The sequence below is a fragment of the Sarcophilus harrisii genome, chromosome 4, assembly GCF_902635505.1.
Source record: "Sarcophilus harrisii chromosome 4, mSarHar1.11, whole genome shotgun sequence".
Lineage (NCBI taxonomy): Eukaryota > Metazoa > Chordata > Mammalia > Dasyuromorphia > Dasyuridae > Sarcophilus > Sarcophilus harrisii.
Genome location: NC_045429.1, coordinates 367,219,981 through 367,233,279, shown reverse-complemented (window position 1 = coordinate 367,233,279; position 13,299 = coordinate 367,219,981). Strand labels below are relative to the sequence as shown.

General features: G+C 38.2%; 1 protein-coding gene across 1 annotated transcript in view; it reads left to right on the top strand.

Annotated features, from left to right (window-relative positions):
• The first annotated feature begins 226 nt into the window (after nt 1–226).
• EGLN1 (egl-9 family hypoxia inducible factor 1) overlaps nt 227–13,299 on the top strand; it is a 68,053-nt gene continuing 54,980 nt past the window's right edge. Inside the window, exon 1 of the mRNA XM_003767835.4 lies at nt 227–1,302. Within this exon, the coding sequence (XP_003767883.4) occupies nt 340–1,302 (963 nt within the window). The 5' untranslated portion in view covers nt 227–339. The remainder of the gene's footprint in view (nt 1,303–13,299) is intronic.

Here is a 13,299-nt window from a genome sequence, read left to right as displayed (position 1 = left end):
CTGGGTCCCCGCCCGCCCCCTCCCTACCCTACTCCACCCCGCTCCACTTCCCCCCACCCCCCACCGCGAGGAGGAGAGAGCGAGAGAGTGAGCGAAGGTAACCCTCCGTAGCCCGCAGTGTCGGGGATCAGGCCGTGAGACGGCTGCCGGGAGCCGGGCGCCGGGCACTGCGCAGGGGCCGGGCCGCCGCGGAGGCGAGGGCCCGGCAGGCGGCCGCGGGCGTGCATGGCGCAGTAACCACCGTGTCGCCGGCCGCTCACCCCCACCCCCCGCCCCGGTCCCCCGGCTTGTGTCCGCCCTCCCGTTCCTCCCTCGAGCTCGGCTTGGGCCGCCGCCGCCATGGCCAATGACAGCGGCGGGGCCGGCGGGCTGAGCCAGAGCGAGCGGGACCGGCAGTACTGCGAGCTGTGCGGGAAGATGGAGAACCTGCTGCGCTGCAGCCGCTGCCGCAGCTCCTTCTACTGCAGCAAGGAGCACCAGCGCCAGGACTGGAAGAAGCACAAGCTCGTCTGCCACGGCGGTGGGGGAGCTGCCGAGCACGGGCCCGGCGGCGGAGGCCGCCCCCAGCCCCAGTCCCCGGGGCCCTCCGCGCACCCCGCGACGCCGCCCAAGGCCGCGCTCAAAGAAGCCAAGAAGGCTCAGCCGCCGCCGGCGCGCCGGGACACGACCTCCCCGGAGGCCGCCGCAGCCGCGGGCACGGGGGCGGCGCCGCCTCCGCCTCCGGGATCCGCAGCCGCCTCGGAGGGAGCAGCCTCCTCCACCAAGACTGCCGTGGTTTCCGCGGCGGCAGCGGCGCCGCCTCCTCCCGCAGCCGTCAACAACCAGGGGACGGTGGCGGGCCCTGTGGAGGCGGAGCCCGCGAGGGACGAGTCTCTGGGCCGGTCGCCGCTGTGCCCGGGCGGGTCCGCGTGCCCCCAGCTAAGCCCCCCGGGCCTGGGGCTGATGCTGAGGCCCAACGGGCAGACGAAGCCGCTGCCGGCGCTAAAGCTGGCGCTGGAGTACATCGTGCCGTGCATGAACAAACACGGCATCTGCGTAGTGGACGACTTCCTGGGCAAGGAGACCGGGCAGCAGATCGGCGACGAGGTGCGGGCCCTGCACGACACGGGCAAGTTCACCGATGGCCAGCTGGTCAGCCAGAAGAGCGACTCCTCCAAGGACATCCGGGGCGACAAGATCACCTGGATCGAAGGCAAGGAGCCGGGCTGCGAGACCATTGGACGCCTCATGAGCAGCATGGACGACCTGATCCGCCACTGTAATGGCAAGCTGGGCAACTACAAAATCAACGGCCGGACGAAAGTAAGTAGGTGGTCGGGATCCCCGCTGAGCTCCCCCGGCCTCCCCCCCCCCCACCCCAGTATAGCTGTCTTTAATTTGGGCCGCCGGACGCCGTGCCGTAAGGGTTTATTAGACACTGCTCCCCCGGGGGTTCATCTCCTCCTTTTCCACCTGCTGTCATTCCCCGGGACATCTCAGGCTGCAGCATCCTCTTGCAGCTGCCTCCCGTCTGAACCGGATAGCAGTTTGACGGGTGTGCCCCTTCCCAAGTTTGCCTGCCACAAACTCCCCGCTAGCTAGTTAGGGTACCCCCTCCGGTAGCCATCGCTGTACTATCCGGAGAAAGTGCTGGTTCTGCGTCTGCCCCGGACGTGTTTGCTTAAGCTCTTAAATTCGAGCGATGACTCATCAGATTATGGTTTACAAAGCTAATTGTCTTATACTTTTGGCAAAATGTGTCAATAAAAATGAAGATAAATTCACCCGAGGAGCTAGTTAACCAAAATAAATTGGCTTCTTGTGACCCTAAAGACTCTTCCCTTCTCCTCTTCCCCCATATCTTGCTTTAAAATCTCAATAAAACAGGTATGTTTTGATCCACTCGTTTTATTTGGGATTCCTTTACCATTTGATTACATCGAATGGGTTCTTTTGTTTTTTCTTTCCTATTGTATCTTTTGTCCCAATGGTATTCCAATATCTAATTTTTTGCTTCTTAATAAGTATAGTAAACCTTAATCCCTGTAGCTTATCTTCTATAATGTACCCTTGCAGTCTTTTTTTTTACCCTATAATTTGACTCACAAGCATTCCTTGACTGCTTCTTTGAGCCTGACTACTACTTTGAGTAGTATAGTCAAGAAATTGAAAGATGAGAGAGGTGTTTACCAATGTCTTTTTCTTGGGCTCTTCTTAGAAAAGCACGTGCAATATGAGTTTATTAATGTGTATACTCCTATCTAATTAGTTATAGCTAACTTTTCCTATAAGTTTTAAAAATGCAGATTTTCCAGTGTATTTTACCATTCACATATATATGTAATATATATGTATGTCAAGAGAGGATTTTATTACATCAGATTATATCTTCTCCCCATTTTCCTCCCCTACAAAATCTATACGTTTACCTGGTTAGGAAAAATCTTAAGGGATAGATTGGAATTCAAAAAAACTCTAGCAACTTCATTAATTGAATTAAAACACCTGAAATTCAGATGGTATTGCCTAACAAATTTTATAGTAAACTAATATAAAAAGATCAAACATTGTCAGTTTAACAATCTTGTAAGTTTTTTTGGATAAAATTTATTGTAGAAAATTGTGCAATGGTAGGGACATAACTGGGTCATTCAAGTAGTTTGCTGAGTGGTAATGGGTTGATTAAAGGGTACTTGGATATAGATTTGTGGGTCAAACCTAAGGTATAACCTTGATTTTGTGAATGAGATAAAATTCAAAATCTGTCTTGGTCTCTGCTCAGTAGTTGAGCTTTATATCTTTCTGTTCTACTGACTTGCCAAGGGAAGGGGCTACACCCTGGACAGCTTTTTTAGAGCTTTTGATTCCCTAGGGGAGGTTGTTGTGAGGAAATGGCCACCTGCTTCCTTTGGAATCCCCTTAGCCAAAGGAACAGAGGTTAAAGTAGTTTTAAAATCATTCAACCATAGCTATCTTCACATAATAGTGGACAGATTTTAACTTGTTTGCCATTGAACTACTAGGAATATTTAATTCCAGAATTCAGCCATCATCAGGATTTCTATTGATATTCTTCTTGATGGGATTTTAAAAAAAAATTAAGTGATGGAAAAATCTAACATTTGTTTTGTGTTAATAAGATGAGAATTGGAGGTATGATTTCCTGATAAGCTAATAGTGTCTCTCACACTTTCTCTTGAAGAGAAAAAAATATCAGCAAACAAAAAGCTAATTTATCCTGGGTATTCCATTGTTGAATGATCCCATAGTTGTAGAAACTTACTTTATGGTCTTAGAGTATATAGTGTTTTTTTTTTTTTCTTTTTTTTAAATGATTACTTTTGGCAGCCCTTCAATAAGATGCTTGCTTCATTTTTGTAATAACTATGAATTGAGCTAGTTTTACTGTCATCATAAGATGGACAAGAAAGCTTGGCTATATAGTGAATGATTTTTAAAAGGAATAATCCTTTTGCTAGTGGCAATATACTTTTTCACAATATAATAGACTTGATTAGTTTGAATTTGATTATTGCAGACTTAAGAATCTGTGATATTCTAGAATTGGGGCATAGCTAAAATCACCACTCTGAATCAAAAAATTAGGATACATTGTCTGACAATGTATCCTTTTGTACTTCGATAAAAAATTTTTTTTTCTAGAAATTTGGACTATCCTGGAAAATCTGGCATGTAATAGTTACTTGTAGGAATTGTGGGTTGAGTAGTTATTTCAAAAATTGAGGTATATGACTACTTTTTTAATATAATGAAAGGGACATTTATTTCAAAATTACTATTCTAGAATGTTTACTTGTTTCATTTATATAATGAATTTTAAAGAGGCAAAGGATTTAATAGAATAAGAGAAAAGAGAAACTACTATGGTCTGTCATCAGGTTCAATCCCTTCCCATGATGCTCTTCCTGTTTCATTTCCTTTGAGCTCTTCTCATGATGTTTTCCTCCCTTTTCTATTCTTTGACAACCTCCCTGCTTTAATCCTCTGTCTTTTCCCTTTTCCTAATCTTTTAAGACCTCCACTAATTCCAAGAAAACAACTTCTTGCTTTTTGGGAAGAGGAGAGTGGGGAGAGGTTGTTCAAATTATAGAAAAATGTGGAAATGTGATATTGAGAATAGAGGGAGAAGAAAGAAGGAAGGCAGAAGAAAGGGTGCCATAAATATTTTGAGGATTGCTTATTTCTCTGTGAGAAATTGAAATTGGTCATTCTTGACAACTGCTCTATATGAATTTATTTATTCAGTAATATTTATAAGATACGTATCATTTTTTATTTGTTAGAATTTTCCATAAATCTAATTCTGGGGCAAATGAAAAAAGTTGAAATACATTTGAAGAAAAAGAAGCAAAATGTGGTAAGATAAAGCAACCAGAACAGATTGGTCACCTATTTTCCAGTTAGTTAGGCAACACTGTTTTAATCAAGAAGAAGTATATATATTCACGAACCTTAGTGGAAGGAATTCTGATTGTATGTAGCAAGCAGCTGTGATTTTTGTGTGCGTGAAATATTTAAAAATATCTTTTTCCTCCTAACCTTTACAACTTCTGCCAGTGTTTCTGTATTGTTGGTTCCTCATATGTACAAATTGAAGGAGATTGTTTAATCACTGTATCAGAGTTTACAATCAAACTTCCCTATGGCAAAAGAAGCTAAGAACATTGTCTGTCAAAAATTATACTTAATATCAACTGCCCAAAGAATAATTTTAAGAAATGGACTATTTCTAGTATTGAGTTCTTTCAGATGTCATGTAGTTGTAAGGTATTTTTCTTTTCTTTTCTTTTTTCATTTTTTTTTTTTTTTGTATTCAATATAACATTTATTTATTTATTTATTCCCCCCCCTCTTTTTTTTTTTTCATAGCTTTTTATTTAAAAGTTATATGTATGGGTAATTTTACAACATTGACAATTGCCAAACTGTAAGGTATTTTTCTGCAAAATGTTCTCACATATATTCTCAATTGCTGTTTACAGGTTTTTATTTGAAAGCTATTACATTTTATATATTAGTTTTTCTTTAATCTACAGCCAAAACAGGAAAAATATCCAGAGATTTTAGTCTGTTTCTATAAACATACTAAATTTGCATTCTTTCTCTTGCTTTCCCCCATTTTCTTCTCTCAGAATTCTTTACACCGACTATATTTCTCACTATTTAACTTGTTACATTGTCAATAATATATGTCCTCATTTTCCTTTATTTTTCATAGTTTGTGAGATAAAAACAAAATTTGTTTATGGCTTCCTTTGAATTTCCTCTATTCCTTCACGTTTTTGATCCATTCTTTTGTCCTTTTCTACTTGTGTCAGATTCTAGGATTATTCTCCCTTTTATCTATTTATTTTAGACCTTTAAAAGAAAAAAAAAAAATTAAATGATGCATTGGCCTCCTTTGATATTTTCTCCTCTTAATTTCCCAAGATGTTCTCACTTCTCTGAACTTCTGATGGGGCCATTACCTCTGAAACAAGTCCACTCTTATTATTATTAGAATGCTGGTTTCCCTGAGGTTATTATTCTTTCCCTTATCAAATTATTTTATTAACTCTATACATTTTGCTTTTGTAGAATGTAAACTCCTTGGAGGGTAGGAATTATTGGTTATCATTTTGTCCTGCCTCCCCTAGCAAAGTTGGCTTTAGCTGTTGAATTGTGTTCTTGCTGCTTGGCTTACTGACATTTTTGACTGTTTTCTTTTTGCAGTATTCTCTTGTCTATATTTTGAGTCTATCTTTATTTTTCCTAATTTCCTTCTAAGAGCTTCCTTTTACTGCTTTCCCCCTTAAAGCTGCAGATGGCTTTTTTTGGAGAGATGTTACCACATAAATTTCATTTTTCCTTTTATTTTAGGTCTTGGAACAGCTATACCCAGAAATCTTGGCATGTTCTTGAACAATATATAAAGATTACATGTACCCCACTCTGCTATCCTCCCCATCTTTTTTGAGATTACATCTCAAAAAGGCTGAAAGTTATGGCAGCTGCACATGGAATGGTCCTTTGCTTAGTGGCCTAGAAGCTTGGATCGATCTGTTTCCCAGCTGTGTCAATTTGTTCTTCCTTAGGCAGCATCATAGTCCCTCCTCCCCAAAAGCTTCACTGTATTAATAGGAGACTTAATGTTGACACCTGATAGGCTGGGTCCTGCTGCAGCCAGACTGAGTCCAAGCAGTCCACCCAAGCACAGCTTCTCCCTGTAGTGGGCTTAGGTATGTTTGCCAGCACTCTTGGCACATCCCATTTTCTTTTGAGAAAAGCTTACATTGTCCTTTCTTTCCTTCATAATCCTTACAGAGGACAAAATAGACATACCTACAGTATCTTTTCTTTCTTTCTTTTCTCCTTGTTAGGCTTCTACCTCCCCCTTTTTCCTAATTTTCTTTCCTTTTCACTTTATTAGTTGATATCTGACATTTAATCATGATCCTAGCCAAAACTAGGTTAGTTCATCTATTGTTGATTTAGTTACTTTTTCATTTTAGAACTCTGGTATTGGTATCCAGTATAGTCACTAATCCTCCATTTCTTTCACTTTCTGAATTGTGCATGAATTTTTTATACTTCTTTATCAGTGGTAGCCATACTTTCTCTTTTCTAGCATATATCACTCTTCTAACTAAATCTCTTTATTTATTTAATCAGAGCTTTTTATTTACAAAACATGTGCATGGGTAATTTTTGAATATTGACCCTGCAAAACCTTCTATTCCAAATTTCCCCCTCCTTTCCCCCATCCCCTCCCCTAGATGGCAGATAATCCAATACATGATGTTAAAATATATATAACTAAATCTCTTAATCATTTGATCAGTTCTGTGTGGTAGGTACAGGTGATAATTGCATTTTTCAAATGAGAAAATTAGATTCAGAGGTTGGGACTTGCTCAGAATCATAGAGCTAGAAAACAAATGATAAAGGATTTGAACCCAGGTCACTTGACTCCTAATCCATTTATTTTTCCACCAACAATAAGGTTTTCTCTGATACTATTTTTATTTTGGTGACTTCATGGGAATAGATTCTCTAGGAAGTTAAACTGGTATAAAATATCCCCAAATGGGAACTTTAAAAGTATGGGACTGAAGAGAAATGAGTCTTAAGATTAAAAGATTCCATGTAATCCATGAGATTGAACACAAACATAGAATTTAAATTGCTTAAATTTAGAGGCAAAAGATGTCAGGAATAAAGTATCATTTATCCAAGTGTTTTATTAGAGAACAAGAATTAGTAGAGGAAATAGAAAGGAGATATTGGTGTTACAATAATTACAGTAATTTGATGATTCTCACCATTTCAGAAAGCTTTATCATGTTTTTTAAAAAAAGACAATAAGTGCAATGTTATTTATAAAGATTTCTGTCCAGTTTTTTAAAATGAAATACATGGGAATTGAAGAGGGGGGAGGATCCTCTGTTGACTTTAAAAAAATATTCTTTCTAGAACTATTCACTAAAGATTATAGAAGTAAGTTTTTACTCTAGTTACTGCTTTGAAGAGTAGAAGCCTGACATATCTTCGAGTAATTTGGCTCAAATGATTAGTGAAGGAGTTGAGACTTTAAAGACAGTCTGATTTTGATATAGTTATTAATGCTGGAAATAATTATTTACTGGAATACTATTTGGCAAAGCTATTGATCTAAATATTATTTATGGGCAAATTTTCCCTTTATCAAAATGACGCTCATATTTAAGAGTTTCTTGGGCATTCCTTTTTGATAATCTTTTGACAGATCAAAGTATGAGTTACTATTAATATTACTGTTTATTTGAAACATGTTGTTATAGGATATTGAGAACATTTATGCTATATGTTTTTTGGATGAATGAAAGTCTTAAACATTCTGTCCTTTAAGATGAATATGATTCACTGATATGTATTTAAGCCTAAAGATTTTAACTATTTTCCTTCCCCTCAAATCTTTCTTATTCTTACAACTAACCCAAATGTCAACAGCTTAGTGATATTTTTGGCTTTATTTCCAAAAGAGCTTATGAATTGGTCAAAGCCACTATTTATTTAAACCTTGTGTTCTTATAGCCAGTATGTCAAAAACACTTGACTCATTAAATAACTTTGGAAAGATCTCAGTTCTATTATTTTAAGTTACACACAATTTTGATAATATCATATAATATTTTCTCATTTAATCAAAGAGTTTAATTGTGAGGCTCAGTAAAGAATTTTACATATACATAGTATAGTTTATGGCTCTGAATTTATTTTAGTTATATAGAAATCAATTCATAACTTGAATTTTTTTCCTTATTTCTTTAATCTCGTGTTTAGCTTCACTCCCTTTTGTGCTTTTCTGTTATTCAATTTTGTCTTTTAATTTGCTCTTTATCCCTAAAGCCCAAGTAGAAAGTTTTTCTTCTTTCCTTTCCCTACCCCTCCCTTAGACAGCAAGCAATTCAATATACATTCAACATGTGTAATTCTCTATATATTTCTACAGTTATCATGCTGCATAAGAAAAATCAGACCAAAAATGAAAAAAATGAGAAAGAAAACAAAAAATAAGCAGATAACAAAAAAAGTGAAAATACTATATTGTGATCCACATGCAGTCCCGACAGTCCTCTCTCTGAATGCGGATGGCTCTTTTCATTACAAATCTGTTAGAATTGGCCTGAATCATCTTATTTTTGAAAAGAGGCAAGTCCATCAGAATTGATCATCATATAGTCTTGTTGTTGCCATGTACAATGTTCTCTTGGTTCTACTCACTTCACTTAGCTTCAGTTAATGTAAGTCTCTCCAGGCTTTTCTGAAATCGTCCTGCTGATCATTTCTTATAGAACAGCCATTCTCCAACTGTTGGGCATCCACTCAGGTTCCAGTTCCTTGCCTCTATAAAAAGAGCTGCCACAAACATTTTTGTACATGTGGGTCCTTTTCCTTTTCTTATGATCTCTTGGGGGTATAAGATCAGTAGAAACACTGCTGGATCGAAGGGTATGCACAGTTTAAAGTCTTTTAGACATAATTCCATATTACTTTCCAGAATGGTTGGATCAGTTCACAAGTCCACTAACAATGTATTAGTGTCCCACATCACCTGCAATGTTTATTATCTTTTCCTGTCATCTTAGCCAATCTGAGAGGTGTGTACTGATAAATCAAAGTTATCTTAATTTGCATTTATCTCTGATCAGTAATGACTTAGAGCAGTCTTTCATATGACTAGAAATGGTTTTAATTTCTTCGTCTGAAATTTGTGTATTCATATCCTTTGACCATTTATCAATTGGCAAATGGCTTGTATTCTCTATATATTTTGGAAATGAGGCCTTTATCAGAAACCTTGGTTAAAAAAAAAATTCCCCAGTTTTCTCTTTCCCTTAAATTTTGTTTGCATTGGTTTTGTTTGTACAAAACCTTTTTAATTTAATATCTATTTTGCAAGAAAGTTCATTTTACTAGTCAGAAAGCAAATTCATCGGCTATGAAGCTTGTATGTCAGGTTGGAAATAGTTACCTGTGGAATACTGTTTAGCTGAGGTGGCGATTTAATATTATTTATGTGCAAATTTTCTCTTTGTCAAAATTACATTTTTGTAAGGCATCAATTGGATACATCTTGGTGATCTTTTGACAGACCAAAATGTGAGTGGTCACTTTGTCAGCTTCCATTCACTAATAATACTAAAAATTTCTTCCTCAGTCCCTTACCTTTGAAGAAATTTTTCTAATGTACTCTGATATTTTGGCTATGGAACTACAAAGTTTAAATAGATATATTTCTTTAATGATGTCTTTTACATTTCCTGACCCTTTGGTTAATGTGAACTTTTGATTATTTAGTTGTAATTCATTCTTGATATTTACTAATCTTCTTTGTTTTTTTTTTTTTTTTTTTTTTTTGAGGGGGCGGGGGAGTTGTAAAGGTTTAAAGAGTGGTATATAAAAATAAGAATAGCATGACAGGTGATCAGAAAGTCATATAAAATTATCCACCACAGGCCTAGTAATTTTTGCTAAGTAATTCTTGAGCTGAACTTCTCCAAACCTGATAATTTCCTTTCTTTCTTTCTTTTTTTTCTTTTTTCCCCTGAGACAATTGGGGTTAAGTGACTTGCCCAGGGTCACACAGCTAGGAAGTGTTAAGTGTCTGAGACCAAATTTGAACTCAGGTCCTCCTGACTTCCGGGGCTGATGCTCTATCCACTGTGCCACTTAGTTGCCCCTAGATCTGATAATTTTCTAGTCTTGGAACTGAAATTCCATTGTGTTGTCCTTTGTTTTAGTTTACCTGAGTTTTTTTTTTTTTTTTTTTTTAATGATGAGTCAATTGAGATTAAGTAATTTACCCTGGATTCACAAAGCTAATTAAGTGTCAAGTGTCTGAATTTGGATTTGAACTTGGGTTTTTCTGATTACAGGATGGGTGCTATATCCATTGTACCACTAGCTGCCCTGAGAATGTATTCTTAACAGAACTCCCTTTTCTCCTTTAGTTTGGAAATTAGCCAAGCTGAACACTTTTGACTGACAATGACTTTCTTATAATCACAAACAAAACTTTTAGTCAATAAAAAACTTTCTGATGGCTAACAGAATTTGCATATTCCTGTTCTTTCTCAACCACTGGTTAACTAGGTTATCTTCCTTTCCATTTGCTTAAAGGGGAAGAGGAAACAAATTCATAAAAATATCAGTTATACAGAAATTATGCAGAAAAAAGAATAATTTAATCTGGTATCCACTATCTGTGTTTATGATAGATATTGCTTTTCTTACATTTCCTTGATGTCAGTACATTTAATGGATATTTATTACTTACTATGTGCATAGCATTTAGTTGGGGGGTGATTTTGAATAAGAACAAATTTCTGTCTTTGGCCAATTAGTCAAACATGAGTATAGAGGAATAGGTTTGACATCATCCCCTATTAATATAATTAGCATAAGAGCACAATAAAATTTAAAATATATAAATAAGATGATCAATATCCTTTGATCTCTTTATGAGGTGAAATCATCTGGGTCAAAAAACATAACAGCTGATTGGTTAACCATGTGTCTATTGAATTTAAAATGGCTATAGCCATTTTAATTTCAGTAGTCATTTCAGTAGTCATTCTAGTGGTGAACAGTCAATCCATGAACCAACATTTATTAAACAATTATGTGCCAAGTCCTGGGGATCCAAATAAAAGAAAAGAAACAATTCCCATTCACAAGGAGCTTATCTAAGTCTGGAGTTCAACATTACAGTTCCACTTTTGGACCCAAGCCTTTGAGAAGAAATTACTCCTGGGTGGAGAAGAGAATTTCTCTCTTTTTGTATCTTTCTTTCTTTCTCTTTCCTTCATCCCTCCTCCCCCTACCCTATTGACCATGTTATCAGAGAGACTGGACCAGTTTCAGACATTGGATCCAGCTGGGATCAGAGATGGAACCAGTAGGAGACAACCTGTCCAACTTGGAGGAGCAGAGTGACAAACAGATGTGTGGAAAGGCAGTTCCCCAAGAAGGGAGTCAGCTTCAAGGATCATGACTCTTTGCAGCAGGAAAGAATTTCGACTTTGAACTCCAGAAAGGACTTCCAGCCCATAAAGTACAAGTATTTGTGAGTTATACCCTTTTGCTACAGGTATATCTTACATATGTGCTTTACTTCCTTTGTATTCTAATTTTGAACTCTTTACATGGGTGTATTTGTGAGAGGTATACCTTAGAGTTTGGGAAGATATATTTTGTTTCAACTCTTTTTTTACTATACCATATTAATAATTATCATTGCTAAAAAGCTAAATTAATTCTATTTGATAATGATTAATAGGAAGCACATTGGAGAGGCTTGTGAGAAACTGAATGAAAAACCCAGGCCTTCCTTATTTCTGAGGGGCAGCTAGATGGCACAATGGATAGACCACTAGCCCTGTAGTCAGGAGGACCTGAGGTCAAACCCAGCCTCAGACACTTAACATTTCCTAGCTGTGTAACCCTGGGCAAGTCGCTTCACCCCAATTGCCTCAGCAAAGAAAAAAAAGTTACCTCTAAGAGTATTAGGAATGTTAAAATTTTGAATGCAAATTGGAAGTGATTTTAGAAGTGGTGCTAAATGGGGATATGAGATATGCATAAGATAATAATTATTATTATTATTATGTGTGTATGACAAGTGTTTAAGAGAAATTAAAGCCAAGTGCTCTGTGAAGTTTAAGGGGAAGAAGTATGATTTCTAGCAATAGGAAAAAAAACGTTTTTGTGTTTAGAAGATCTAGATTCAGGTTTGAGTCTGAATGCAAATGACTCTGTCCATCACAAGTCTATTGGTATTTGTCTGCACCACTTCATTGTTGAAAAGATTCAAGTTCATCACAGTTGATCATCACATAATCTTATTGCTGTGTACAGTGTTCTCTTGGTTTTATTCACTTCACTCAGTATCAGTTCATATAAGTCTCCAGGCTTTTCTGAAATCATCCTGCTGATCATTTCTTATAGAATAATAATTTCATTCAGTCATTCTAGGGCTACTATAAACGTTTTCCCACATGTGGATCCTTTTCCTTTTTTTTTTTTTTTTTTAATGATCTCTTTGGGATAAAGTCTCAGTAGAGACACACTGCTGGATTAAAGGGTATGTACAGTTTGATAGTCCATTGGGCATAATTCCAAATTGCTCTCCAGAATGGTTGGATCAGTTCACAAGTCTACCAACAGTTTATTAGTGTCCCAATTTTCCCACATCTCCTCCAACTGTTAGGATTCTTACAAGGTGCTAAGTTGGTTGTTGAATTTTAGCATGGTGCTTAGCAGTTCTCTGGTTCACTAATGTGCTTAGTACTTGTTAGAGTTCTGCAAGAGTTCACAACTTTCATATCTTTAAGAGTTCACACCTCTAAAAGAGCATATAAAAGGACAAGCCCACTGGAAGCTCCGGGAGATTCAGAGCCAGGATTCAGTGTGAGATTCACATGTCCAGGAGATTCACAAGTCAGAAGGACAAGCCCATGAGAAGAGGAGCCCATTCTCAGAGGCAAGACAGATTCATTCCATTTTCCACCTTTGTGCTGGCTGGAGGTTTTGGATTCAGAGAGAGCCAGAAGTTGAAGCCGGAAGAGACATAGGACTAGCGGCAAGAGCTCTTGGAACCAAGGAGAGAGATAGGCCTCTAAGAAAACTAACTGGGCTATTTTGGAAGAGACAATAAAGGACTGGACTTTAACTCCTGGCTGCATTTGAGGCGATTATTACTTTGAACTGAAACTAAGGCTACTCCCAGAAGCCCTCCAAGAAACCTGTTCTCAGAGAACATTATACTTTAGAGAAGAA